The sequence below is a fragment of the Girardinichthys multiradiatus genome, chromosome 22 (genome assembly GCF_021462225.1).
Source record: "Girardinichthys multiradiatus isolate DD_20200921_A chromosome 22, DD_fGirMul_XY1, whole genome shotgun sequence".
NCBI classification, from domain to species: Eukaryota; Metazoa; Chordata; class Actinopteri; order Cyprinodontiformes; family Goodeidae; genus Girardinichthys; species Girardinichthys multiradiatus.
The window spans coordinates 32,885,660-32,913,149 of NC_061814.1; the positions used below are offsets into that span (position 1 = coordinate 32,885,660).

Sequence of the window (27,490 nt, forward strand, 5' to 3'; positions counted from 1 at the left end):
TTTCCTTCAACTTCCAAAATAATACACTGGCTTTTATGGAAATAACACGACAAATGTACAGGGTTAAGGAGTATGAATACTTTTGCCAGGCACTGTATGTAAATGTCTATTTTACTTTTGGGTATACTGAAACACACTACAGGTCCTTCTCAAAATATTAGCATATTGTGATAAAGTTCATTATTTTCCATAATGTCATGATGAAAATTTAACATTCATATATTTTAGATTCATTACACACTAACTGAAATATTTCAGGTCTTTTATTGTCTTAATACGGATTATTTTGGCATACAGCTCATGAAAACCCAAAATTCCTATCTCACAAAATTAGCATATCATTAAAAGGGTCTCTAAATGAGCTATGAACCTAATCATCTGAATCAACGAGTTAACTCTAAACACCTGCAAAAGATTCCTGAGGCCTTTAAAACTCCCAGCCTGGTTCATCACTCAAAACCCCAATCATGGGTAAGACTGCCGACCTGACTGCTGTCCAGAAGGCCACTATTGACACCCTCAAGCAAGAGGGTAAGACACAGAAAGAAATTTCTGAACGAATAGGCGGTTCCCAGAGTGCTGTATCAAGGCACCTCAGTGGGAAGTCTGTGGGAAGGAAAAAGTGTGGCAGAAAACGCTGCACAATGAGAAGAGGTGACCGGACCCTGAGGAAGATTGTGGAGAAGGGCCGATTCCAGACCTTGGAGGACCTGCGGAAGCAGTGGACTGAGTCTGGAGTAGAAACATCCAGAGCCACCGTGCACAGGCGTGTGCAGGAAATGGGCTACAGGTGCCGCATTCCCCAGGTCAAGCCACTTTTGAACCAGAAACAGCGGCAGAAGCGCCTGACCTGGGCTACAGAGAAGCAGCACTGGACTGTTGCTCAGTGGTCCAAAGTACTTTTTTCGGATGAAAGCAAATTCTGCATGTCATTCGGAAATCAAGGTGCCAGAGTCTGGAGGAAGACTGGGGAGAAGGAAATGCCAAAATGCCAGATGTCCAGTGTCAAGTACCCACAGTCAGTGATGGTCTGGGGTGCCGTGTCAGCTGCTGGTGTTGGTCCACTGTGTTTTATCAAGGGCAGGGTCAATGCAGCTAGCTATCAGGAGATTTTGGAGCACTTCATGCTTCCATCTGCTGAAAAGCTTTATGGAGATGAAGATTTCATTTTTCAGCATGACCTGGCACCTGCTCACAGTGAAAAAAACCCACTGGTAAATGGTTTACTGACCATGGTATCACTGTGCTCAATTGGCCTGCCAACTCTCCTGACCTGAACCCCATAGAGAATCTGTGGGATATTGTGAAGAGAACGTTGAGAGACTCAAGACCCAACACTCTGGATGAGCTAAAGGCCGCTATCGAAGCATCCTGGGCCTCCATAAGACCTCAGCAGTGCCACAGGCTGATTGCCTCCATGCCAAGCCGCATTGAAGCAGTCATTTCTGCCAAAGGATTCCCGGCCAAGTATTGAGTGCATAACTGTACATGATTATTTGAAGGTTGACGTTTTTTGTATTAAAAACACTTTTCTTTTATTGGTTGGATGAAATATGCTAATTTTGTGAGATAGGAATTTTGGGTTTTCATGAGCTGTATGCCAAAATCATCCGTATTAAGACAATAAAAGACCTGAAATATTTCAGTTAGTGTGCAATGAATCTAAAATATATGAATGTTAAATTTTAATCATTACATTATGGAAAATAATGAACTTTATCACAATATGCTAATATTTTGAGAAGGACCTGTACAAGCAAAGATCAGCTAACATTTCACAGTCTATCTAAAGTCAATCTAAAGCAATATATAAAAAAATTGCCTTTTATATTACCATACCTTTGAAAGGTCTAGGTTAGGTTCACTTTGCTACTCAGAAAGCAAAAGCTTCATACAGTTTGATATTCAGATGTGTACAAATCATTTAAAAGTGCGTTAAAACTTAGACCCTTTAACACACTTTACAACCTGTGCCAAAGATCAAGCGATGCCGTCAACTAGCTAATGACACTACAGCCGTAGGCAACAACCGGCAGTGTAATTTATACATGGGGACATAGATGAATGATTCATGGGCAAAGAGAAGGATAGCAAGACACATACAAGTCATATGCATCTTTCACTCACATTTATCCATAGACAGGCACCTCTTCATAAACTTCCTTGGACACTCGCTAATGGATCATAAGCTAAACATGACCAAAGTGACCAGTCCTGTTGCTCCTGATAGCTTAATGGCTCTCCCTCTGCTGTTTTTGCTCTCTCACACTGTTCCTCTTTGTCTCTAACATCCTTAAGACTTCCTGGCTATTTCTCCTTCCCATCCCTTTATATCCCAACACTAATCCTAAATATGGAACCCACTGTTATAAGACAAAATAAATGGCCCAATCACTCTGCATCAATTAGCCCATCTTTCAAAGCTGAATGGAGGGGGAGGGGAAAAGGGAAGGATCACGGCAAAGGAAGATGCAGGGCTAGATTAAAAGGCTTCTCACAATACCCAGTTTTCATCACAAAATTCAGTTCAGCAAATGACTATGTTCTGGTAATTTCCATTGAATGGTCTCTGTAATGTGTGGTCTCTTGGATACCTGGATCTAAAAATACTGGGATGCTTCGAAGTTCCTAATTTTTTTTAATTATAAGAATTAGATGTGCAACAGGCATGAGATATCACGATGTTAAATCTGTCTCACAAAGGGCAATTCCATTGCTGTGTATTTATAACTTGTCTAACTAAACTACTCTAGGGGGCCATTGATATGTAAACTGAGTGATTTTGGCTCAACACTATCTATATTTGAGACTGTTATTTTGAAATAAAAAAGGACACAGTTCCTAATTTGGCCTTGTGAATTGACAGACTATCAATATAAACTGCTCATTTGACTGACTGGCAACGCTTGGTTACCTAAACACTGAAGAGCCCCCACCACTTTAAATGATTTGTGGCAGATTTGTGGCATTTGTGGCAATTGTGAGAGTAAGAGGCAAGATATGAACTGTTTGTTAGGATATGTTGGTTTGTTCAGTGCAAATCCGGACAATTGGCTGCACATAATTTTTAGACATGTATGCAACTATTTTCATAGCCACAGGCAAAACTCCATGGTAAGTTCAATATTGCCCTTTATAGGATAATTCCATAATAGTTATATTACTAGATAATACATTTAAGGTATAACAGTAAAGGTAAATCCAGCCTATATCTAGCTGGTCAAGGCATGAAAAAGCAGCTTACTGAAGTAGGTCACAGCGCTGAATGCTGCCACCCAGCTCAGAATTAACTAATAAGCTCACGGTTTTGGCAGACTACGTTCCAATACAATAAATGTAGACAAACATTATTTATTTACCTGCCACAAAATGTGCACTGCACACTCGGGCGTGAGTGAGGTTCAAGCCGTCCAAACCTGCCCTGGATATCCGATTCAGCCACAGTAGTTTATGTTGTGTAATCAGTGTTTTTGTTTTCTCACACTGATTTTCTATCACGGCTGGCAGACGATAGACTGAATGTTGGTCTTGACCACCACACGCAGCACAACCCACAGTTAAGCAAATTTTCAGTCAGTCAGTCATGTTCTACCGCTTATTCCATCGCGGGGGAGCTGGTGCCTATCTCCAGCAGTCTATGGGCGAGAGGCGGGGGTACACAGGTCGCCAGTCCATCGCAGGGCAACACACAAACAACCACACACACTCATTCATATACCTAAGGGCAATTTAGAGCGACCAATTAACCTAACAGGCATGTCTTTGGACTGTGGGAGGAAGCCGGAGTACCCGGTGAGAACCCACGCATGCACGGGGAGAACATGCAAACTCCATGCAGAAAACCCCCGGCCGGGAATTGAACCCAGGACCTTCTTGCTGCAAGGCAACAGTGCTACCAACTGCGCCACCCGTGCAGCAAATTTTCCGCATCGTTAAACTGAATGGTCCAGAGTTTTGCTTCACTTATCAGCTGCCACCCAAGATGGCGATCCCGAAGTGCAGTCACGTGACCGAGACGTCATGGGAAAACCCCCCATTGGCAAAAACTGAGGGCTTTTTACAGTTTAAGAAATCTTGATTGCCCTCACCATTCCTAAATTGTTTAGGTGGGGAATTTTGGGTAAGAAAAAATAAATTGTGATAGTAACACACCAGATTTGGAAACTCTGTAAGCACTTAAAATGATGCAGGTAACTTAACATTATCTGCTAAGAGTGCTAAAGTTGGCATCCCTTTCTTACCTTCCTATGTATGTACTGTCTTGTGATCTGAATTCATCCCTACAATCTCTCAAAAGCTTCCCTGTTCCCATTTTTTGGAACCTAGAAGTGGCTGACATCTGTGTTTATAATTATAATCTTTTTTTACAATATTCTTGAAAGAAATGAGTAAAATTTTGATTTAAAGACAACTCAAAATACTCCCAGAAAGGCAAGACAGTAGTGGCTTTCTTGCATGTTTTCTAATCAGCAAACTAAAATGTCTATTTAAAAAACAGGAAACAGGGTGTTGCTTAACAGTTCATAGGTTCCTTTAAAATGTATAAGTTAGTTTAAATATTTTACATTTATATTACTGAAAATTCCTATATTTAGATGGTACCATAACAAAAGAATGCCCTCATAAAAAGAGGTAAGAGCAGATATACTATCTCTGAACTAAACAGACTGGAAATAAATGTGTTTATGTTGTGTGTTTACCTCATAAACTGCTTTTATTTGCAGAGCTAATCCCAAAGAGAAGGACTGACATATTTAAATTGGTCCTGCCTCAAACACAATTTAAAGAGAATGTGGAACAATACAGCCTAAATAAAAGCTGGGTGAGGAGCAGAGTGTAACTAACTCCACACTAAATGCGAGGAGATAACTAAATCCCAAGGGTATCCCGCTAACTGAGGAATCTTTGCATTCAATTTATCATTTTACATTATTTAGGCTACTCTGTGGGGAAATACGCTCTTGCTGTCATAAGTTATGCTAATGGCTGTTACTACCATCTGTGAACTGAGGACCATCAGTCAAGCATAGTCTAGCAATCTATGACTTATGAGAATAAAACGTCCTTTTTGAATGATTAGTGTGGGGGCATCCTGGGAGCTGTGTAATGGCCGTGAGTTCATCCAACTCAAATTGTCATCCAACACCCATCGTTGTATCTGAATCCACACCCCTCCCCTGTGCAAAGCCCCATGCCCTGGTCCCCTGCAATCTACTCAATAAACAAGCCTCAGGCAGGACGCAGACAGAGCATAATGGTTCACCTGGAGGTGACAGGAAAAGAAAACAGATCTCTTTGCATAACGAATGGAGATAGAGATAAGAACTGTGAAGCACTTAGGAATCTTGATAAAGGATTATCCAAACATGTCTGAAACTGAAAGATTCCTTCTAAGCATACTGGAGCACAGTGTTTTAGCAAGAGCCAGTCCTACAATATATCTGTTGAACATGCATTTTGGATGTTCTTTCCCATTTAGATAAATGTATTACGTTCTCACATTGTAGTGAAAAGTCCAATCTAGGAGTCTACAACTGAAACATAGCATGCATTCCTTCTGTTAATTGGATCATCATCTTCTAAGAAACACTGACTGCCTCGTCAGTGTTAGTCTACAGTCCATAAAAACTTCAACTATAAAGTAGCATACAAAGACCAATCAGTATCATCACAACCACAGGAAATGAAGTAACATCGAGTGCTGCAAAGTGATGGCACTTGTTATGACTCAAACAACTGTTTAGGAAAACCTATAGCATGACTTATTGCCCACAGCGCACCAGACTGTTACACAAATGATGACATATGCTGGTGAATTCATGGTTTTCGAAGTCCATGGCTAAATAAGATCAAGTCAGGACACAAGAAATAAACATATAATGAGCCCTAGTGCTTGAGTGTAGCAGAGGAGGACTAACCTTAGAAGAACGATTTGTTTGGGTGGTCTAGTTAAAGCCTGGTACTAAATGGCCAATGATTCTGGTTAGAATGGTAATGAGGCAATTCCCTTCCTAGATGGAGACATCAAAGGCAAGAGGAGCTCCCTCTCTGCACACAGCCTGCACAGGGCTTCATGGTATCATTACATGGTACACTGTGAGCTTGAATCCCTGATTTTGTGTGTTAAAAAGACCCAAATGGAAAGAAAAAGAAGGGTAGACAACATAATGTTTACCTTAGCTCTATACTTTTGGGACTGTGCCAGCACCCAGCCATGCTGTGACACACATCACATTGGGAACCTGATACCGTTTTTAATTACCCTCTATTCACAGAGGCCTCATTTAGTGTGCTATTATCAGAGATCATGGTTATTTCCCTCAATGTATGTTTGGAATCCCAATGAGACCAACACATCTAACGCAGATAACTGTACTATTTTGGGTGACCCCATTGTGTACACAATACTCAGAGTCTACAGCCCAAAGAGAATTCCCATCAGTGATTTCTAAGGATTTAATAGTGCATTGGGGCATATGAATCTAATAGTTTATTTTGTCTTTAGAACTAACGCCAGAAATATGAAAAAATATTTAAATAAAATAAAAGAATGCCAAGGCTTTATTGTAGGTTACCCTCATTATTTTTACAGTGCTCTAGCAGAGAGCAAGCAAAACCGCACATCACTCTCTTTTTTGAGATGTATTCCAAGAGCAGTAATCCCTAAATGGTGGATCTCAGGCCAGATTTGGATTGAAATTAATTCTTATTAAATTCAATTCAGTTTATTTATAAAGTACCAATTTACATCACATGTCATCACAAGGCACTCTAAAAAGTAAATTTAATTGAATCATACAGATTCCAATTTCATACATTCCATACAGGAGACCGCTACAGGAGATCCTTCCTGCCCACAACCATCAGCATCTACAACAGCTCTTTGAAGAAACCTATTTAATATGAACTACAACATTTAATTACCTTTGGGATTAATAAATATTTTTTAATTAAATTGAACTCAACTGGATTGAATTTAATTTAGTGTTTTACTGGATTAGGAAGGGGTATTTTACTTTTGCAGTCACCATCTTGCTTTTTGTTAGTTGGTTTTTCTAAAGGTAATGATCAGCTGATCATGTAGGAATGAAGATTCAATTTTCAGAGTGCCCCCAAACAGATATTTATAAGCCAAAATAATCAGAAAGTTCATGTCAGTTCATGCCTGTGAGTTTTAGTTTTGTTTTCTTGTATCCAGCTTGCCAAGGTGACTCAATCTTCATCAGTGCAGATAGAGCATAGGTATAGCATAGAATGAGATCAGGTAATGTTATTGAGTCATTGCTATGACATTTGAGTTGCATTTGCGTAGATTCTATTGTAGTCAAGCAAATGTCCACTAGACATTGGGTCTGAGAGCTGGAACACTTATCCAGAAAAACATTTTGACATGTTTATGAAATCTTTGGCAGCTTGTTTTAATTAGACATTAAATTCTGTATGCTACAATTTCAAATGCATAGTAAGGTGATATTGGTGCATCATTTACCTAAGGGCATGGCATCTTCCTACATCATTAAACAAAAGGCAGACATGTAATAGTTCAATGGCGGTATTAACTGTGCATCTTTTACCACATTAGTGGGAAATAAAAATGTGAATGGTTTTACTTTAAAGGTAGTCACTGTATTGCTGGATGGACCTCTATATGTTCTTTTTTGGCTGAATGGACATCTCTATGTTCTTTCTACTCTGAATAAAAACTCTATAAGCTAAGATGGAATTAAATAACTTGAGAAATCATCACCAGTCCAACGGGTCTATATTTAAAAAGTATGAAAAAAGCACATGGGTATCAAGGTAACCAACAGAGTAACTGCTGTGTCCAGTTTTTACTTCCTAGCAGGAGGCCCACCTCCACAGCTTTGAGAAAATAAGCGCAGCTCAGGTGTGTGAGGCCAGCATGATGGATCATCCTGCTGTGAAACTGGCCCTCTGTAGAGCCCAGAGAAGACAGCTGGGAGATAAGGAGGACCCTATATGAGAGCACATCTCCTCTTCCCATCGATCCTCACTGCCACCAAGGCAGGAGGTCTTCACATGCCAAGCCACAGACAGAGGCGGAGAGGCTGGACAACATTTTTGTAGGGTTTGTAGCCACCTTTAACTGAAAAGACACTAAAAAGGTAAACCTCATTTGGCCTCATGCAGATAAAACAGAAAATACAGGCACTTTTTAAGGAAAAATAACATTTCAACTCTGAAGACAGTCATCTCTCAATGTTTCTGATCATTATCATTTACCATGGTTAAAACTGATTTTAAAAAGCCAAACAAATTAATCCTGCAACCTACTTAACAGATTTTTTAAAAGAAGTGTGAGTATTAGCGTTTATGAGTTAACCAACCTTGTGTTTTCTGGTAGTGTCTTAGCTGGAACAGCATTACCAGAAGTCAATTAAAACTGAAAAGACGTTTGCTGTAGCTACAATTAGAATTCCTCAGGCGTTAATAAGCACAGCTGTAAGTCTCAATCAGGTGAAAATGTTGCCTTGCAAATTATGACATTAATTGTGACAAAGGATCTCACATTCCAATGTTGACAGCCGTAAATTCAGCTTGATATTTGCTGATAATGTTTTGAAACAGAGCAATCAGGAACAGCCCAACTCCTATTATTAGTTCAAGAAGAAACTGGATCAATCGACAACAGATTTGAGATACTCTAAAAAGGTGATTTGCCACAATGCAGCAGTAATGAGAATATAATAGAAAAGAAAATAGCATGTTTTTTGTTTTTCTGCACATGGCAAATCAATACTGAGAGCTGACCAAAGCTGAAACAGACACCAATCAGTAAAACAGTACTTAGATTGGTAATTGAGATGTATGTTTGTGACATTTGCTCTCAATCATAGAAATTCTTAAAGTAGTTGTATGCTGAGGGTCTCTTCTTGTGAGTGACAGATTTAGAACCCATACTGCAAGCCTGAACAGTCTATCAGACAAGATAAGGGCCACTCCAAGGAGCATGATGAGATGTGAACTGCTTTATGTCTCTAATAGACAGCACGTGCACTGAGCATTAAACTATGCTGAGTCTTTGATGTTCCTTTATGCCCAGCCTTTGTCTGTAATAATTCATATTTGCCAGGTGGTAAACCTTAATAAACACATAAACAGATAAATTATTCATTAACTTACAAGTAACAGTATTTATTTTCATCTTGTTTTCTTTTGTGCAGAACCTGTTTCTTAAAGTTCTGTATGTAAAATCTGTCAAATGTGGAAAGAAGAAAAGTCTGGATAGTTAAACGGGAAATCTAGATAGCTGACCAACAGCAAGCTAAATGGCTAGATAGTAAGCTAGATAGCTAAATAGCAAGCTGGATAATTAAACAGCTTGATAGCAAGCTAAAAACAAGCTAAATGCTTACATAGCAGTCCGAAAAGCTAAATAGCTATATAGCAGATGGCTAAACAGCCAGCTACATATAAAAATAGATACAACATATGCTAAATGGCAGACTAGGTTGCAAAACTGCTACACTGCAAGCTAGATTGCTAATAGCTAGATAGGTAGTCATCTGACATTAGGAAAATTTGTTTTGATTTCTTTATTCTTAAGCTTCAACAAAAAAAATATGACATTAACCTCTGTGTTCTCCACGTCCGAAAAGTTACATAGCTAGACAGCCAACTAGCCAGCCATATATAAATGTAACCAATTACTTAAATAATACATTTTAGATAAATCTTTATAAAAAACATAAAACACCAAAGTGACAATAGTCTTGGGGGCTGATCTTCAAAAGGTTTGCACGTACAAAACCACACGTACCACCCTGAGCTGATCTACAAAGGGTGATCAAAAAAGGCGATTAGCACAGCCTCTACAAAGGCTGTGCTAATCGGATTGTGTGTGCAAAATCAGCGGAACAGTAGGCGCAAACGTTTTAGTGTGTTTGACTTTATGAATATGCAAAACATATGACAATGACCCAAATGCGCAATTTTATGAGAGGAAGATAAGCTAATGTAATTCCTTACCAGCCGCAATGCGATTTTTCAAACCTAAAACGGTTTATGTGAGCAATTTTTACGTGTGGATTTAGCACGTTTGAAATGCAGGTTCTAACTGATTCTGCTGTCACTGTGGCGAGAAGGAGGCATACGTTGCAGAGCAATTGGATTTGGATCAGTTAGATTGCGTTGTTTAAATGTGAACATAGAGGAGGGTTTTGTTTATACAGTAAAAAATGATTTTTTTTGTCACCAAAAAGCAATTTACACAATCAAACACATTATATACCATTAAAATATAGGCAAAAAATCAAAACAAATTTAGTAAAATCATTGGAAAATAATTTTTACGTACCGTATTTTCCGCACTATAAGGCGCACTTAAAAACCTTTAATTTTTTCAAAAAATGACAGTGCACCTTGTAATCCGGAGCGCCTTATATATGGATCAATTGGTTAATTGGTTGATCCATACTGGTTGTACACGGCGCTCTGTCAAAATGTTTCAGTACGACTGGTAAACTACAAAGCCACACCGCTTGCACCATTACGGCTACCATAGTCAGGGGTGTCGCCGAAGTAATAGCGGTAAACACCTGTACTGTGCTTACTCCTAGTCCAACACCACTTGTGTGTGTATAACGTTTGAATGTACTGTTGCAGGAATTGCCTGAACTATATGTGATTAGAAGCTCAGTGTGTGGGGTGTATGTTTCGTGTGTGTGTATGGAAGATATTGACATTACTCCTCCGGACAGAGGTGGCGCTGTGTGCTGCCGTAGCTGAGAATCAAGAGTGAAGGAGTGACGTCGGTATTATTGTGTGTGTGGGGTGGGTAGAGACGGCGACCGGAGCAGCGGTGTATGAGTCTGTAAGCCCTGTGTTTTTACGTGCTGCAAAGTCATTAAAAAGAACCCCGAATCTCGTCAACAACTCAGTGTTTTGATGCTGTTTCTTCATGCTCAACTCAGCAACGTATGAGTGAGGGAGTTAACCCCGAGGAAACTAGTAACTTCGGCCCTGGAGAAAGCGTCTCCCCTGTGTCATCAGACTATGGTCAGGGGACAGAAACAGGAAAGGTTAACAGTACTAACGTTTGATTTAGTGCATCGAACTGTTTCTTTTACGTGTTTATTGAATCAGGGAAAAGTTCCCTTTCACGTTTTAACTAACGTTTGATTTCAGCTTCAACTTCATAGACTCCAATGCATTACTAACGTGCGGTTGGCTCTATTCAATAGAATTCTATGTAGAGGAGACCTTACCATGAGAGTGAATGGAGTTATCAGAACGCTGGTTTGTAGTGTATTAATAAAGTTTGACTGACTGACTTATCTGACTGTTTTGTTGACATTCTCTTTAGCACAGCTCCATCTAGTGGATGCATAACGCAACCCCAGTCAAACGTTTGACTGCAGTAGCTTCTATTCTATGCGCCTTATAATCTGGTGCGCCCTATATATGAAAAAAGTTCTAAAATAGGCCATTCATTGAAGGTGCGCCTTATAATCCGGTGCGCCTTATAGTGCGGAAAATAAAGGTACATGAAAATGAGCAATGATTTTAAAAACTGAACGCACAAAAAGAAACTGCCATGCTCACTGGGGGTGCAGCCAACATAAAAATTACAGAGTAAATAGGTATTAAGAGTAAGATGTAATCAGTGATTCCAATATTGGTTATTTAGCACAGCTACATCTAGTGGATGCATAACGCAACCCCAGTCAAACGTTTGACTGCAGTAGCTTCTATTCTATGCGCCTTATAATCTGGTGCGCCTTATAGTGCGGAAAATACGGTATATAAATGTTCGATTCAAATTCTTTGCAGGACAGTGATGATGTGATGTTGTAAAATTAGCAAAGCTATAACATACAGATTGCCAACTCTTACAATAAACTATCTTTAAGTTGCTAATGTTACGTTCAGGCTTAATTATTGTGGCTTCCTCCCACAGTCCAAAGACATGCCTGTTAGGTTAATTGGTCTCTATAAATTGCCCTAAGGTGTATGAATGAGTGTGTGCATGGTTGTTTGTGTGTTGCCCTGCGATGGACTGGCGATCTGTCCAGGGTGTACCCTGCCTCTCGCCCATAGACTGCTGGAGATAGGCACCAGCTCCCCCGCGATCCACTATGGAATAAGCGGTAGAAAATGACTGACAGACTGACTTGGTGAGTCTCTGAAAAGAATTAAAAGATCAAAGGAGGCAAACCTCTACTAAATTAATTGACATGCATGTTTGCCTGTTATATTGTTAATATTGATTGGCCAATTTGTTGGGGGGGGCACAGAAGGAAAACAAATCAGCAACTGGATCATGTATAATGATGCAGCGTAACAATCCCTGCATATTTCTAGCAACACAGCAAACCGGATCTGTTTGATTTTCCTCTTGTTCCTCTAGGAGCTGTAACAGCCAACCAGTAGCGCATGCAGTTTCCTCATTTAAAAGGGAGGTCTGCACCGGTTTTGCACCTGTTGTCCATAGCACGCGCAATATTTGAAAATCGCACGTAACACCCCCTCTTATTGCACGTGCAATTTATTTATAGTACACGCTAATTAGCACCCGCTATTTGGGATCTTGGAAGATCAGGCCCTCAGACTACTAAGTACACTTTTAACTTTGGTTAAAAAAAAAAAATTTAAAACGACGCTAAACAAAGTTTATAAACAAACGTTTTCACAAATATATTAAACACAGATATCCAGAAAGCTCCTTGATTCACAAAGGAAAGCTCTTTTGTACAACTGAAGACAGTCAGCAGACAAATGAAACATGACAGCAAATGCAGATGGATACACAAAAAGGACTGAAGCAGATCACATTATTCCCACACAGGATCAAAAATTCCCTGTGGGGCAAAAAATTAACATTCCATTTTTAACCTAGAGCATTTTACCCAGATCTGGTCTCACTGTGGTGAAGATTTATTATCTCAATCATGTCACGGAAAATGTCTAACTCCAGAGAAACGGAAAAAAATAGAAGCAGGAGGAGTGGGCAGTAACTTCCTCCCTCCCCATTATTCTCACACCACAGTTGGCAGCCTTGGGTCTGCTTCCTTGCTTTGATGATGATGGTCTTTAGCAGGCTGCTAAAGTAATGACCACCTCTTAGTGGCACAGAGTAAGGTTGCTCTGCCAAACGGTTTAATATTTTGATGTAACAGAACATTTACTTGCATTTATAACAAGCAACTGAAAAAAAGCAAAAGTTTGTAAATTGTTATAGATGGACTACACATCAAACTAGTCCAGTCAAACATGGACGGAAGAATCTATTATATTAATGTCACTCACCTCCTCCTCCTCCTAGAAGACTGGTGTTTGCTGAAACAAGAGGGGGAAAAAAGTCAGAACCCATATGCACCTGCGTAAAAATATTAACAATACTTGACATTTTGAGCAAAGGTTGAATAAGCATTACAGAGCAATGTTTGAAATTCATAAACATGGCATTTCATTTTATTTGATTCCATGATATAATTGAAAGATTTTCAGAATATACTTTCCCAGCTGTAACAAGAAATCTAAAAAAAAAGGATTACTCTGAGATGGACTAAGAGCCTGAAAATTGTTTGAAAATGCTGCCAAAAAATCATTTTAAAGTTGAGATCTACAAACATTTTACAAACTGTGCCAAACGAATGTTCATATTGAGATGTTTGCTACCTTTCAACAATTGTTACATGAATATGAGCCAATAGTTTATCACATCTAAAATGTACAAAATGTCATTTTGTGAATCAGTAGTTTTCTTCAACAACTAAATCAGCCATTTTGCAGCTAATATGTTATTTACCTGGAGCGAATTAGATTTTTCTTTTGCTACTGGATTACACATACCCAATAGTAGTTGCATCTATTTAGCTGATAGCTCTTTGTAATGGTATGCACCTGATTTGTTTTTGTGGAAAGGAATAGTAAAAAGCTTATGATATTTATTAATTAGGCTCAGTTCTTTAATCTGACATGTTTTGTAAAAGATCAGGAAAGGAAAGCAATATCCAGGCCTTGCCCGATGTTAATGAATGACACAACCTACTATTTCTGCAGTGGGAAACCCAAATAGAGCACCATTAAAAATGTACCCATTTTTTTTCTTCTTTTAGTATGAGAAATCCATTTCACACAAGACAAGAAGGATTAAAAGATTTCTAAAGTACATCTGTTATTTTATGTTATTCAAAGAAAGCAGCTGTAATGTTTGAAGTGTAGTTTATACATCAGAGATTTTAAAAAATATATTCCACCACATCCAATTAATTATCTTAAGGTAGAGCTGCAGCATCAGCCCCCTTTGAAAAATTATTTCTCAAAAATGTTTGATTTGCCAAAACAACAGATAATGAATATGAGCCATTACCAAAGACGTCTACATTTAGTAGTTTATTTGTAGCCTAATTTACATAAAGAACGTGACATCTAGAGTTCAATAAGCTTCTGTTGGATTCTGTGGAAGCATTATTCTCATTTCAGACCCACAAAAGAAAACCTTCCTACTACAGGTTTTTATTCATCAAAGGGTTTTTGTGTCACATCTGTGTGGTCTTTGTGCGCACACACACACACACACACACACACACACACACACACACACACACACACACACACACAGGAATGTACTGACAAACCATTGTCATGTTTACAATAGCACCTCTCCAGGTTTTTCTGTGATAAAAAAGACACTCATGCTCTCACAGTCTTTGTTTTGCTCTGGAATCTGTCAGCTATCAACAAAGAGCACATAACTCAAATGTGCACCAGTTCCTGGAAAGCTCTGTGTAAATCAGCGTGGTAAATTTTCTGTAAAAGATTGGATTCTTTTCCTTTTTTTCCCAAGAGATAAAGCTGATGTTGAAATGTTGGATAAAAAGAAAAACAATTATTCACAAAATAACTTTTCATTTAATATAATAGAGCCACGCTTTTGTGTTCCAGCAAGATAGCATGATGACCAGTTAATTACCTCCACCTCCACCAAGCTTGGAGAAAAGAGAGAAAAATCTGTGGCTGCAGAACGTGGAGGAGAATAACACATAATCTTTTTTGTTGTAAAATAATAAAAAATGAATAATTCTTAGTTTTACATTTTTCTGCATTTATATCAAAGTGAAAATATATTGAATTTCTGCTTAGAAATGGCCCTAAACATAATGCTTTATGGCACATTTGTATTTTCAATAAAATCCAACATTTTCAAAGTCAGCTCAAACTCAAGGCAGCAGCATACTATTTTTCAGCATCATCTATCATCATTGTCTGGTCTCTTGGGGAGCCTTCCTTATTTCTGAGCTATTAAAACACTGGGGTTTAATTACCTGACATTATGGAAATGCATGCCAGAGGGGGGCACTTCATTTACTCCACACCTAATCAGAGATCTGAGATGTGGTTGCTAATCAGACACAACTCTTCTGTATATGTATGCAAGGCAGCATGGGATTGCAGGGAAAAGGGTGAGCTTGGGGTTGAGATGTAAGAGCATTTCTATCTATTTGTGATTGGGTATATTTTTGGCAAGGAGGGCCATGTTGGCCTCTTTCTTGTGGCCTTCTGATAGGAATGAAAACATGAAAAAAAAAAACCATTTCCCTTCTTTCTGTATCCTCACCTTGAATGATCAAAACGCAATAAAACAAGTTCTCTCAGTTAATCTCATATAACAAAAGGCTACTTTGCAGACAGTGTTTATCCAACCCACAGAGTCTTTGCACTCAGCCCACATACAGCGGATGGAAAATGTTTACACACCCCTAATAAAATGCAAAAATTGTGTGGTGTAAAGAAATTAGACATTTCTGATTTTTTTTTCCACCATTAATATGAAAAATATTTAATTAACTAATATTTTGTTGAGGCACCTTTTTGATTTTCTTATAGTCAATGGTAGACTGCTACCAGCATGGCACATGTTCACAATATTTAAAAATTTGTTTTTGCATCAATAGTAGCCTTTATTTTGTAATTTTTCTTTGAAAGTAGGCAGACAGGAAATGGTGTGAATAATGCGGAAAACTTGCAGCACAGGTCGCTGGGGCCATGACTCGAACCAGGTGACAGCCACGTTGAGGGCCAAAGTCTCTCTATACGCACTCTACCACTGCACCAGCACTGCGTCAACATCTTCACAAGCTTTGACCACTATCCCTTGCAAAATCTCTCCAATTCTGTCAGACTGCGAAGAGATCTTCTGTGCACAGACCTCTTCAGATTACCAAACATTTCTCTTCAGACTCAGGTCTGGGTTCCTCCTGGGTCATTTAAAAACATTCTTCTTTTGATGAATTTGAATGTACACTTTGGGTCATCATCATGAGGAAGTTCTTTTCATTTTTAGCTTTTAAGCCTAGGCCTGAATGTTTTCTGCCTACATTGACTGCTATTTGGAACCATTAATAATTCCTCTCCACCTTGACTATGGCCTTAGTTCCAGCTAAAAAAGGACAGCGACAAAGCATGATGCTACCACCACCATGCTTCACTGTGGCTATGGTGTTATTTTGGTTATATGCTGTGTTGTTATTGTGCCACACAAACCTTTTGGAATAGGTCTGTAATTTATTAAGTCATCTCGGGGAGCTGGGCCTCAGATCAAACGAGAGGGGGTCATACAGATGGCTGCTCACACTGAGCCTGGTTCTGCTGCAAGTTTCTTCCTGTTAAAAGGGAGTTTTTCCTCTCCACTGTCGCTACATGCATGCTCAGTATGAGGGATTGCTGCAAAGTCAACGCCAGTGACTGTCCACTGTCTCTACATGCTCATCCAGGAGGAGGGAATGCTGCAAGTCACTGACTGGATGCAATCTGCTGGGTTTCCTTAGACAGAAAAACGTTTTATCCAATTTGAATAAATAACTAACTCTGACTGCACTGTTCAATGATTAGGATTAATTGGAAAGTATGTACCTGACTTTTGTGAAGTGCCTTGAGACAACATGTGTTGTGAATTGGCACTATATAAATAAACTGAAATGAATGATGGTTTAAACAATCCAGCCTTGGTTTCATTGAAACACATTTTCCAACATGGTTTAAGGAAACTTGAAATGTGTTTTCATAATATTTAGCCAGGCGTGAATGTTTTTCTTCATAAGTTGAGGTTTGACTTGTCTCCCTACCAATAACCCAGACATATAATGAAGATGAGAGATTGGTGCCACATGTATCATCACACAGGCTGTATCTGCTAGTATTTGCCTTCCTGACAAGTTTTCATCTTGTCTTTTAATCAATTTTGGATCCAGGTCTATTTCCCGCTCTGTCACTGTTATGCCATATTTACTCCATTTGATTGTATCTTTCTGCACTGTTTTCTACTGTATATTTAATGCCTTTGAAGTTCTTTTGTACCCTTCTCCTGACTGATATCTATGGACAGTGAAATCCATCTGATGCTTTGGGAGCTCTCTGCAGACCATAGCTTCTGTTGTGTGATGCAACTAAGAAAATATTAGATAAAGCAGACAAGAACAATTAACACAGTTGATTAGTGCATACTGACTATTTAATTTTCCTTTGAATGTGGCTAACCACCACATTCACACAGCCAAATCTCCAGCAATATAGATGGTATGCACATATAGGCAACCACATTATTTTAGTTTTATTTTTTTATTTTCTCCTCCAAAAGATTTGTTTAGTTTTCAACTGAGTCAGACAGGTTTAGGTCACATTAAAGATACACTTGTAGACTTTTTATATCCATCATCCACAAAGTATCACAGAAGACATAAAAATCGAATGCAGATTTGCTTCTCCTCAAGAATGAGACAAATAAGTAATACCTGGTCATTATCTTTAGCACAAATCCAAACAACAAAAATCCATATTTGGCCACATCCTTCTCATGATCAATATTTTATAGTGTGTGTATTAATTATAAAGCAGCTTTCCTTGCCATTTTGCTTGCCTTGGGCTCAGTCTGAGCATCTTGTGTGGGATCAACACATTTATGCCTTTAGGAAAACAGTGGGAGAGTGAACAATTAGTATTACCAGAAGACCATTATCTATTTCTTCTAGAGTCCACATGTGGAGCTGTCTCTTTGAACACATAGTTAATGGATTTTTGAGTTTACCACCCTCTTACTGTCTGCCCCCAAGATAGATTTAAAACATTTTTTTCAATCACCGAGGAGACCACATCTTCTACTCAACAGCAACTGAATACATCCCATCACATTAGACAATAGAAAGCATTAAATGAGAGTTCTGAACTTAAATATTTCTTTTAGCATTAAAGCTAGGCCTTGAAGGGTTGCAATGACCCAGTTAATGAGAGGAAAGTGGGAAGCCAACAGAGTAGGCTTTAACTTGTATCTGTGTGTTCTGGCATCATCCCTGTGGTAACCACAACATGGGTCATAATCTCAGTGGAAATGCTCCCCAGATTGCCTGGGGACAGCAAGGAGGTCCATCAAACTCATGCCAACAGAATCACTATGAGGACAACTACTTCCTGTCTGCCCTTTAAAGTCCAAACAGAGGGAAAATCAAGCAAAATAATTCTAATCAGTGGCTGTAACAGAGGCGTTGTTTTCAGCTGTGGTAAATCACAATGAATATTCTTTAGCCTGATAAATTATGTTAAAACCTCCACATATTCTTACTATGTCATGATATCTTAAGATCATTCATAAAAGGGACTGCTGTGTTAGCCCGGATGGCACTGAGACACGGATCACTGTTGCATGTTTGGTGTCATCAGCTCAGCCTTAGATCATGCAGTCAAATGGAAAGCTCTAGCGCATAACCACAAAACCTCAAGGCAATAAACAGATCCACTGCCTACCTTCTGGTCTGTGCCACTTAACTGAACCTTTTCAGTATGCTTCATCAAATGCACACTCACCTTATCATCAGCAGGCTTCTCAGTCAGCTCAAAGGCTCACGGTGTATACTCTGCTGTGACTGGGATAAAAGATAGGGACCAGAAACTAATACATGTTTCTGGTGCAGATTTGCTGCTTTGCTTCTGAGTCAAAAGAAATATTGGTACAAATTTTTAAAGCAACAAGAAACACCACTGAGGTGTAATGCTACCAGCATTTGTACATCTGATAATATTAACAGAATTTTTACCAGAATTTGCACTACATTCTGATAACATTTTATGTTAAAATAAATGAACAAACCTAAAGCAAACTAATCTACATCAACTGACCATGACAGAGACAATAATCTGCTTTGTTGGAGATGCACTGAGAATTCAGCTAGAGACTAGATTTAGCCAGTTAGCTAATCACTATCAGGTTGGGCTGACATAACTCTTTAGTGTTGTAGTGCTGACTAATTCAAAGTTAGCCATTTTCAGTATCATTAAAATGTCAAAAATTAAATCTGAAGAGGCACAGAGATATGAGAAGCCATCAAAAAGGAAAACGTGTTTTCTACAAGATGTCAAGATATGTCCGCAGTTCATTAAGGCTGTGAGAGAGGGCAAGATCTTCAGCAGATAACAAGAAGGCTTAAAGTAGAGCAAAGTTGCTCAGTTTTATCATTTTCAGCTTATACATATTCTCTTTCAAGAAACATATTAGATTTGGAAATGATGGCAGCCTCTTTAGAATCTCAGATTAAAATAAGAATCGGCATCTCCAGGAAATGCACCTCGAGATTGTTCTGGTAATGCTTGTTGCACTAACTGCACTAATCTAAGCAACAGCTTTGATAAAATGTTAACTGTTTAAAATATCAACTTTTAAAATAATAACGCTGTTTTACAGAGACATCTGTCTCACACAACCCCTGTAACGCCACCTTACATCTGGAAGGCAAAAGCCTCACCTACCTTCTTATAATATAGTCCCAAAAAAGGAAATTCAGAATTGGTTAAAATTGCTATCAGCATGCTAAAGATTTACATTCTCTCCATGTACAAAATGTTGATATCTGACTTTATGCTTGCAAGCTTTCCTGGAACTGCACAATTAGACTGGCAGGGACTACAGTAAGGTAACATCCAACAATAAAATAAAGAACATTCAACACACAATGCATCTATAATGTATAACAATGAAACAATACAACTATAAAAATGGTTCTGAAAACTAAAGGCTAATCACTTAAAGGCTTGACTGGAAAAAGTTATTAGATGTTGATTGTTTTTTGGTCTAACAAATCAGGTCTGAATGTTAAAGCTCAGACAGTCAGTTGACTAAAAGATATTTTATTTCCAGGGGAATAATTTGCTGCACATCCAGCTCTCCTCTTCCCTGCGTGTTTTTCCACTCCAACGGCTGTCTTAACAACTCCTCAGATTGTGTGTCTTTTCACAAAACATACAAATATACACACAATATCCCGCACACATTGCACCTACACACAGAATGAAGCAATTCACGCTACCGTTTGATACCTAGAGCGAGCCATCTAATGTTTTCAGACCTAGGTGTTTTATTGAAGTAATTCTAACGTTTAATGACGAGACTGTTTGCCATTTGTCTCTGCTGAAATTCGAACAACAAATAGAAATAAAACTTAAATGAGCCATCAGTTGGGAGACGAAAGACGAGCAGCATCAGTAGTATTTCTTATTTGTTGCACATTGAGAATGCATGTCACAACACACATGCAGCATTGCCTGATAATACTCTTTGGCTTTTTTGTTCTTTATTGCTTTTAGCGGCCCCTTAGGAGCACGACTGAGCCAGACAAACTAGCGGGAGAGCTGGCATCATCACAGAAGCAGATTTACTCAATGATGCAACTGTGTCTCAAACAAGTGAGGAAAATATTACACTTGAATATGCAGGATGGATAAACCAACATCTCAACACCTGAACATCATCTCAAAACAAAAAGGTCAATGTACAATATTTACTACTAATAAAATATTTGACTCTTTTTAAAGCTTTGTTGACAAGTGACAGAAACACTAGTGTGAATATTTGCAAAAATTGAGTAATATTGCATGAGTATAAATCTCAAAATGTTTTGCAAACATTTACGCTTGTTTAAAAAGAAATGCCTCGAGCGCTAGCCCTGGTTAAGCCCTGAAGTGATTTGGTGGTTAAAACCTCATCAGTGGACTAGAAGGAGATTTTCCCCAGTCCCATATTTATTAGTGCATCAAAAAGAAAATCTTTGACAGCTATTACATCAATATTTCCAATAGCTTTAGCAGTCCTTATTTGAAAAAATATCATGCTTTCATTAGCACATCGTTTACAGCTTGTGGTTAGAAGCAAATAGTTTTCTGGAAATTCCTTCAAGAACTGCAGGACTTGTGTTATGATGTCAGAATGCATTTCAGTGACAACAAGGTGGTGTCACCGTGATTAATCCTTCTTCTCTGCACACTTGTCACCACCATAACAAAGCAACAAAACCAGATGCCACAGCCAGCCCACGCATCTATTGTTATAATTACCTGACCTTCAAATCCACATTAATGAGCCTAGGATGATCCCCCTCTCTTTCATCATTTGGCTTTCGAGCCCTCCTTTTATCTAACAAGGTCACCTTTCACAACGCTGCTTCGCCCTGAAATACACATCCCCCTCATAAATATACATCCACCAGCATCTGCTCAAACACCCTGGTCCTGCAATGGGAACTTGCAGAAATTACAAGAAAATAAAACTGTAGGTGGGGTAAGTAAAGCAGGAATTTATATTTCTTCTGAAGTTGTGTATCAAGGGGAAGTGAATGCCACCAAAGTCAGACAGCAAAAAAAGCATTAACAACTGAACTGTTACTTAATCATTGCCTTAATGTGAACCTGTAGTTCGAATGAGGAATGCTTCTTGCATGATCTCCTGAGACACGATGCAGAGGACAGTGGGAGAGCAAAGTTCATGTGATAATCTGTTTCCTCCTTCCAATCACAAACCCACCTTGGTTGACATAACATGTAAATGAATGGGGTTTGTGAAAAACTACAAACTCATTGTCTGAAAATAACAATTATTCAATTTTGTTCTTGCTCATCTTCCTTTTGCTCTTTTTTAAACCCTGCCTTGAAAGTTTTATTCGATAGAACACAAAATAATGCTTAATTCAGAAGTGAAAAGAAAAGGATATATAATTTTAAAATGGTCTTGCATTTGTATTCAGCTCCCTTGAGTCATAAGTAGATTCTGCAGAAGGACCTTTTTCTGCAGTTACACATGCAAGCCTTTAGAGCTCTTTAAATGCATGTCTACAAACGAAAATATATGATCATTCTTTGGAAAACATCTCAAGCTTATTTAGACCGAAATTCTCAGGAATTGTAAAATGTGATCAAATTTCACCAGTGTTGGCTTCTCTTCACTGCCTTCCTTATTTTTAAATCCAGTATAAAAACCTCTTAATTTTAAATCTTTTAATAATCCTGCTTCATGATGCTATCATATAAACATCATTTTTTAGGACTTGCCACAGATTCATAACTGGATTTATGTATTTTGTTTGACTGAGCTATAGTAAAACATGGATATGTTTCCATCTACACAATTCACTGTACCTGTAACTTGCAGGAAGGTGAACCTCCGCCCTGGTCCTAAGTGTTATTTTTCCACCACTTAACATTTTGCATATAGGCAATAAGCTACATTTTGGTCTAATCTGACCAGAGAACCTTCTTTCATGCTTGCCATGTCCCCCTACATGGTTTGTGGAAAACCATATATGGAAGCTTTTATGGCAGTAAAGGGTGGTTTTCCAACTGCTCTTCCATAAAGGCCAGTTTTGGGAAGAACATGGTTTATAATCCTGTCAACAGATTCTCTCCACAGCCTTATATGTGACCTATCTGCCAAGTTCCTTGGTTTTCATGGTGAAACACGTTTTAGATTTTTATTTAAAAAACAAAATTAAAATCAATGTTTTTGTAATGTTTTTCCTTTTCACTATTTTTTTTAAGTCCAATAAAATGTATCCAAGTTTCTTGTTAAAACATAAAATATGAAATGTTCAGAGGATATAAATATGTACTATATAAAATTGCAACTGCACATGGTCAAAACAAAAATCTGACTTGTAAAGCATACCAAGATAATTTACCAAATGTGTGCCTGCATGCCAAGTTTGAGGAATTTGGTTAAGATTACAAGGGTTTTTATTAACCTTAACAAAGACTAGTGTCAGCACCAAGATCCATCAGGATTTAGCCCAGCAGCTGCTCAATCATTCTGGTAAATTTCCAGATTAGTCTCCAGTTGACGAATCTTACCCCCCTAGTGATCAGCTTTGCTGATATGGAAAATGCTTCCAGGCACCTTGAGGATCTTCTAATATCATTAAGCCCAGTCAGGTACTGCCCTAGCAGCCAGACAGTTTCCTTCACTACATTAAACACAATATAGATGGTCAAGGAGCAGGACAGAATTAAATTGGACATACTCTACAATTTAAGTACAGTTGCTAAATACACTTTCTCCTTTACATGCCGCTGCACTCTTTTTGTGAAAAATTGAATCTGAAAATGATGGGCTTGTCCTTGAAGGTTGGGCTAACGTATATACGCTCACACTTAGAGTCTATATAGCTGAAGTGCAGACCATTGCATTAAGGAAGAGTGCATTGTCTATTTTAACACTAACTGTATTTTAACTTCTCTTACTTCCTTAGCAAAATGCACTTAACAGGTACTTAAGAGAATCCATTCCCACCAGCATCTATTTGATCATGGTGCCCTAAGTGTTGAGGTCATGTGTGAAGAGCACCCTGGAGGTGGAGGTTTATATCACAGGAACTCATCTCTCTGTAGCACCTTTAAAACTTTAGATTGATCTTGTTTTCTTTTAACCGAATGCAGCGTCTCAAACAGGTTGTGTGTTAATTGAAGGTAGTTTATCAACAAAATGTTTTTCAGTTAACATTTTAATCTGGACTAATGCATCACAAAGAGAACACACTCAACAGTATATGACAGAGAAGGAATATTTAAACACCAAACTCTTAACATTTGCTTAAATATATCAGACATTTTGGCTGAACAAGCTTTGATACATGTTGGATGTTCCGTTAATTCCCGATCCAAACCTGTAATGTGCTTAAATATCTGCTGTCATCCATATTTTTACACCTAAACAATAGAATCTAAAAGATCTAATCTTTTCCCATTCATACCCCCATTTCACAGCATTTCATACTCATGTACATAGAACCATTTTATTTAATTATGGATATAAATGGTCATACAAATGCTTAAATCTCGGGTTAAATTTAATTTAATTGTACATTTTCTGAAAACGTATTATACCTCGTTTCCTTTAATTGTGGTTCTTATCCCTGTTTGGACCAGTCAACATTAAAAAGAGATTATGACCAATAATCAAACCAAAATAACTAACCTTTTAGATGTATTAAAGTACTAATCACACTTTCCTACAGCAGACTAAAAGTAGAATGTCAAAAATCACTTCAAATGTCTGTCCAGAACATCCTCGCCCAGTGTCTCCATCTCTTACAAATAATAGATTAAAAAAAAATAGGTTTCCATTGCAACAAGATGAGCAATGTTACAGTACCTAACTTGTCATTTAGTGTTCTTAATGTTCTGGCTGATCAGTATTTATGAGGCAGTTATCTTGGGAAGCGAAGACTCTCACCCAGACAGGCCACCTTAAAAATAATTAGTAATCATAATTGCCTAATTCAACATTACTGCTGGAGGTTTGAATAGTTTAATCACAAGCAAAGTATTTCCTCTAATTATGATATAATAATATCCTCATAAGCATCAAGAAACATTCTTTCCACCTAGACCAATATCAATTTAACTCACAGTTGTTCAGAAGCAGGCGCTGAATTGGTCACCTACAAAACTGTACAAGAAATAGCAGCAGTGAACTCAATGTCCATGAAAACAAACTGAAAACTGTCATTTTCCTGTATCACAGAAAAAGCCCTGATAGTGAACTGTTTGCATATGTTGTCTCTTGGTCAGATATTTACATTCAGTAAGTCTACAGCAATATCACCTAAAGAATTCAATTCAATTCACTTTAATTATATTGTGCATGTCGTCTCAAGGCACTTAACAAAGTCAATTCAATTGAATCATACAGATTTCAAGACAAGTGCATACATTGCAATTAATCCTAACTTTCAAACAGTGCAGTCAGCTTCAGTTTATGAATCAAATTGTTTTTTCTAAGGAAACCCAGCGGATTGCATCGAGTCAGTGACTTGCAGCATTCACTCCTCCTGGATGAGTATGTAGCGACAGTGGACAGTCACTTGTATTAACTTTGCAGCAATCCCTCATACTGAGCATGCAGGTAGTGACAGGGGAGAGAAAAAACTCCCTTTTGAAAGGAAGAAACTTACAGCAGAATCAGGCTCAGTGTGAGCATCTGCCACGACAGACTGGGAGTTTGAGAGAAAAGAGCAGACAGAAAAGAACACAGAAGCACTGATCCACAAGTACTTTCTATGGGAAGGAAAAGTAAAACATTAATGGTACTAACTCCTTCAGTGGCTTCATCTAGGAGTGAAAGACTTTTCCATCTTGTAAAAATGTTTAAATGATGCTGACTCCACATATTTTCTGTCTTATTGAAATTTAAAGCCTACCTTTATTGTTAGGCCCGAGCAGGAAGGCTTGCAAGGGCCTATTGTAATCGCTCCGTTTATTATTATTCTGGCGACAAATTAATTGCCTTTTTCGCGGCTTTAACATATTCAAAAACTTACCAAATTTGGCAGAGCCATCAGTCGTGTGAAATTTACATATTTTGAGGGTTTCGTGAAAGTCGCAATAAAAATGGCTCAACAGCGCCCCCTAAAGTGAGATAGGCCAACTGGTAAGTCCTAGATAGTTGAAATTTGGTACATAGCTAGATCTCCCCAAATAATGAAAAAAAGTCTCTTGCGGGTATGCCCTAAAACCAACAGGAAGTCGGCCATTTTGGGTCAAAGGGTCATTTTTGGACATTTTTCACTTTTTATACATGTCGAACTTTAACAAACTCCTATATACTCTTAAGGCACTGGGGATCAAAAGTTATCAAAAGCTTTTTGATAGATGAATGCGTGTGGGCGTGACCAAGCCTCAAAATATGACTTCTTGCCATGAAAGACTAAATTGATATAGCTCCTACAAGGAAAGTCACAGAGACATGAAATCTTCTGAGATTGATCTGCCTCTGGTCCTGAACAATATTCACTGATCAGATGCTGACATAATCGAAGCCCCGCCCCCTGAGAACAGAAAGTGTCATGTTTTCCGTTTTAGTGTCCTTCACCTAATCAATGTGAAACTGTCACCAATGACAGATAATATGATGGTCTAAGACAGTCTCCAGTACTGACTGGTTTGGTTGGAGGGTGTGGCGAATTCTGATGTAACGCCACGGCCATACGTTTGGCTCTAAATTACACATGCATGGTCTGATTCACTCCAAAATAAATATGGTTGATCTTTGTGAGCCCCCAAACAGCTCTATTGGATTACATTGGAATTTGGATCAATAGCGCCCCCTAGGACATTTCAAGGGCTATATCTCCCTCATACATCATCGGATCCACTTCAAATGTAGTATACATCATCAGGGATCAATGGTGAACATGTTGCCACAGTCAGTTTATGACATCATTTCAGCCCCACCCACTAATAAACAAGTGAGTGCAGCTTCCATCTGGAAGGTCGGATTTCCCCCACATTTTGAATACTTCTCGCCAGACCAAAATTCTCCATGAGTGAAGATCATGACATGACGCTCACAGCACCACCTAGAGGCAAAATTTGGAATTGAACGGCGGCCTCGTGCAGGTATACATATAGATTTGGTAATAAATTATATCCTCTTAGTATACAAAAAAGTTTGAGTGCTGAGACACTTTAACTTGCCTCTATTAAAAAAAATGAACAAACAAACTGTGTAAGGTCTGTCAAAACTGTGGAAGACCAAAAAGAGTTAAATAAAATGTCCCTTTAGGTTAGTAGAGGACTGGAGCTTCAACTACCCTCCTTGTATTTCTTCCAAGGATTTCAAACAGAACAATCATATCTTTATCCCCACTCAACGTACGCCTACTTTGGCTTTATGAGAAGAATAGTCTGTTGCTTTTTCTGCGCTAAATGGATGTGAGCAATTTCATTCAGCTACAAAACGTCAAAGAGGTGCTATCTTTCTCATAAAGACAATAAAAACCTGATTAAATGGATTTAATGTTTTGATTTAACAAGGATGAAATAACTATGTCCTCCAGCAGCCTAAACCTATAGCAGCATAACTGCACAGATAGCTCAGGATAACCAAAGCCACTAACTATAAGCTTTATCAAAAAGGAGAGTTTTAAGTCTAGGCTTAAAAGTAGACAGTTTGTCCATCTAGAGCCCACTGATGGCCGTTGTTATACTAAAAACCACAACGATTGGGATAATCGCATTGGGATAAAATGCATTTCAACTTTTAATTGAAAACACTGCATGAATTGGTGGGGTCACCCAATAATTCTCAGCTTAAATAAAACAAAAAAATGTCAACAATGCAGACAAGGAAGCTTTACATAAAAACTTAATTTATGTGCCGTTTTCCTTAGTGTTGTTCTATCAAATTCATTCGCTTGAATTTGTATTCTCCATT

At 38.4% G+C, this 27,490-nt stretch overlaps 1 protein-coding gene across 1 annotated transcript in view; it reads right to left on the bottom strand.

Moving 5' to 3' along the window:
• macrod2 (mono-ADP ribosylhydrolase 2) overlaps positions 1–27,490 on the bottom strand; it is a 608,769-nt gene that overhangs the window by 425,832 nt on the left and 155,447 nt on the right. The window contains exon 4 of the mRNA XM_047351869.1: positions 13,270–13,299. Within this exon, the coding sequence (XP_047207825.1) occupies positions 13,270–13,299 (30 nt within the window). The remainder of the gene's footprint in view (positions 1–13,269; positions 13,300–27,490) is intronic.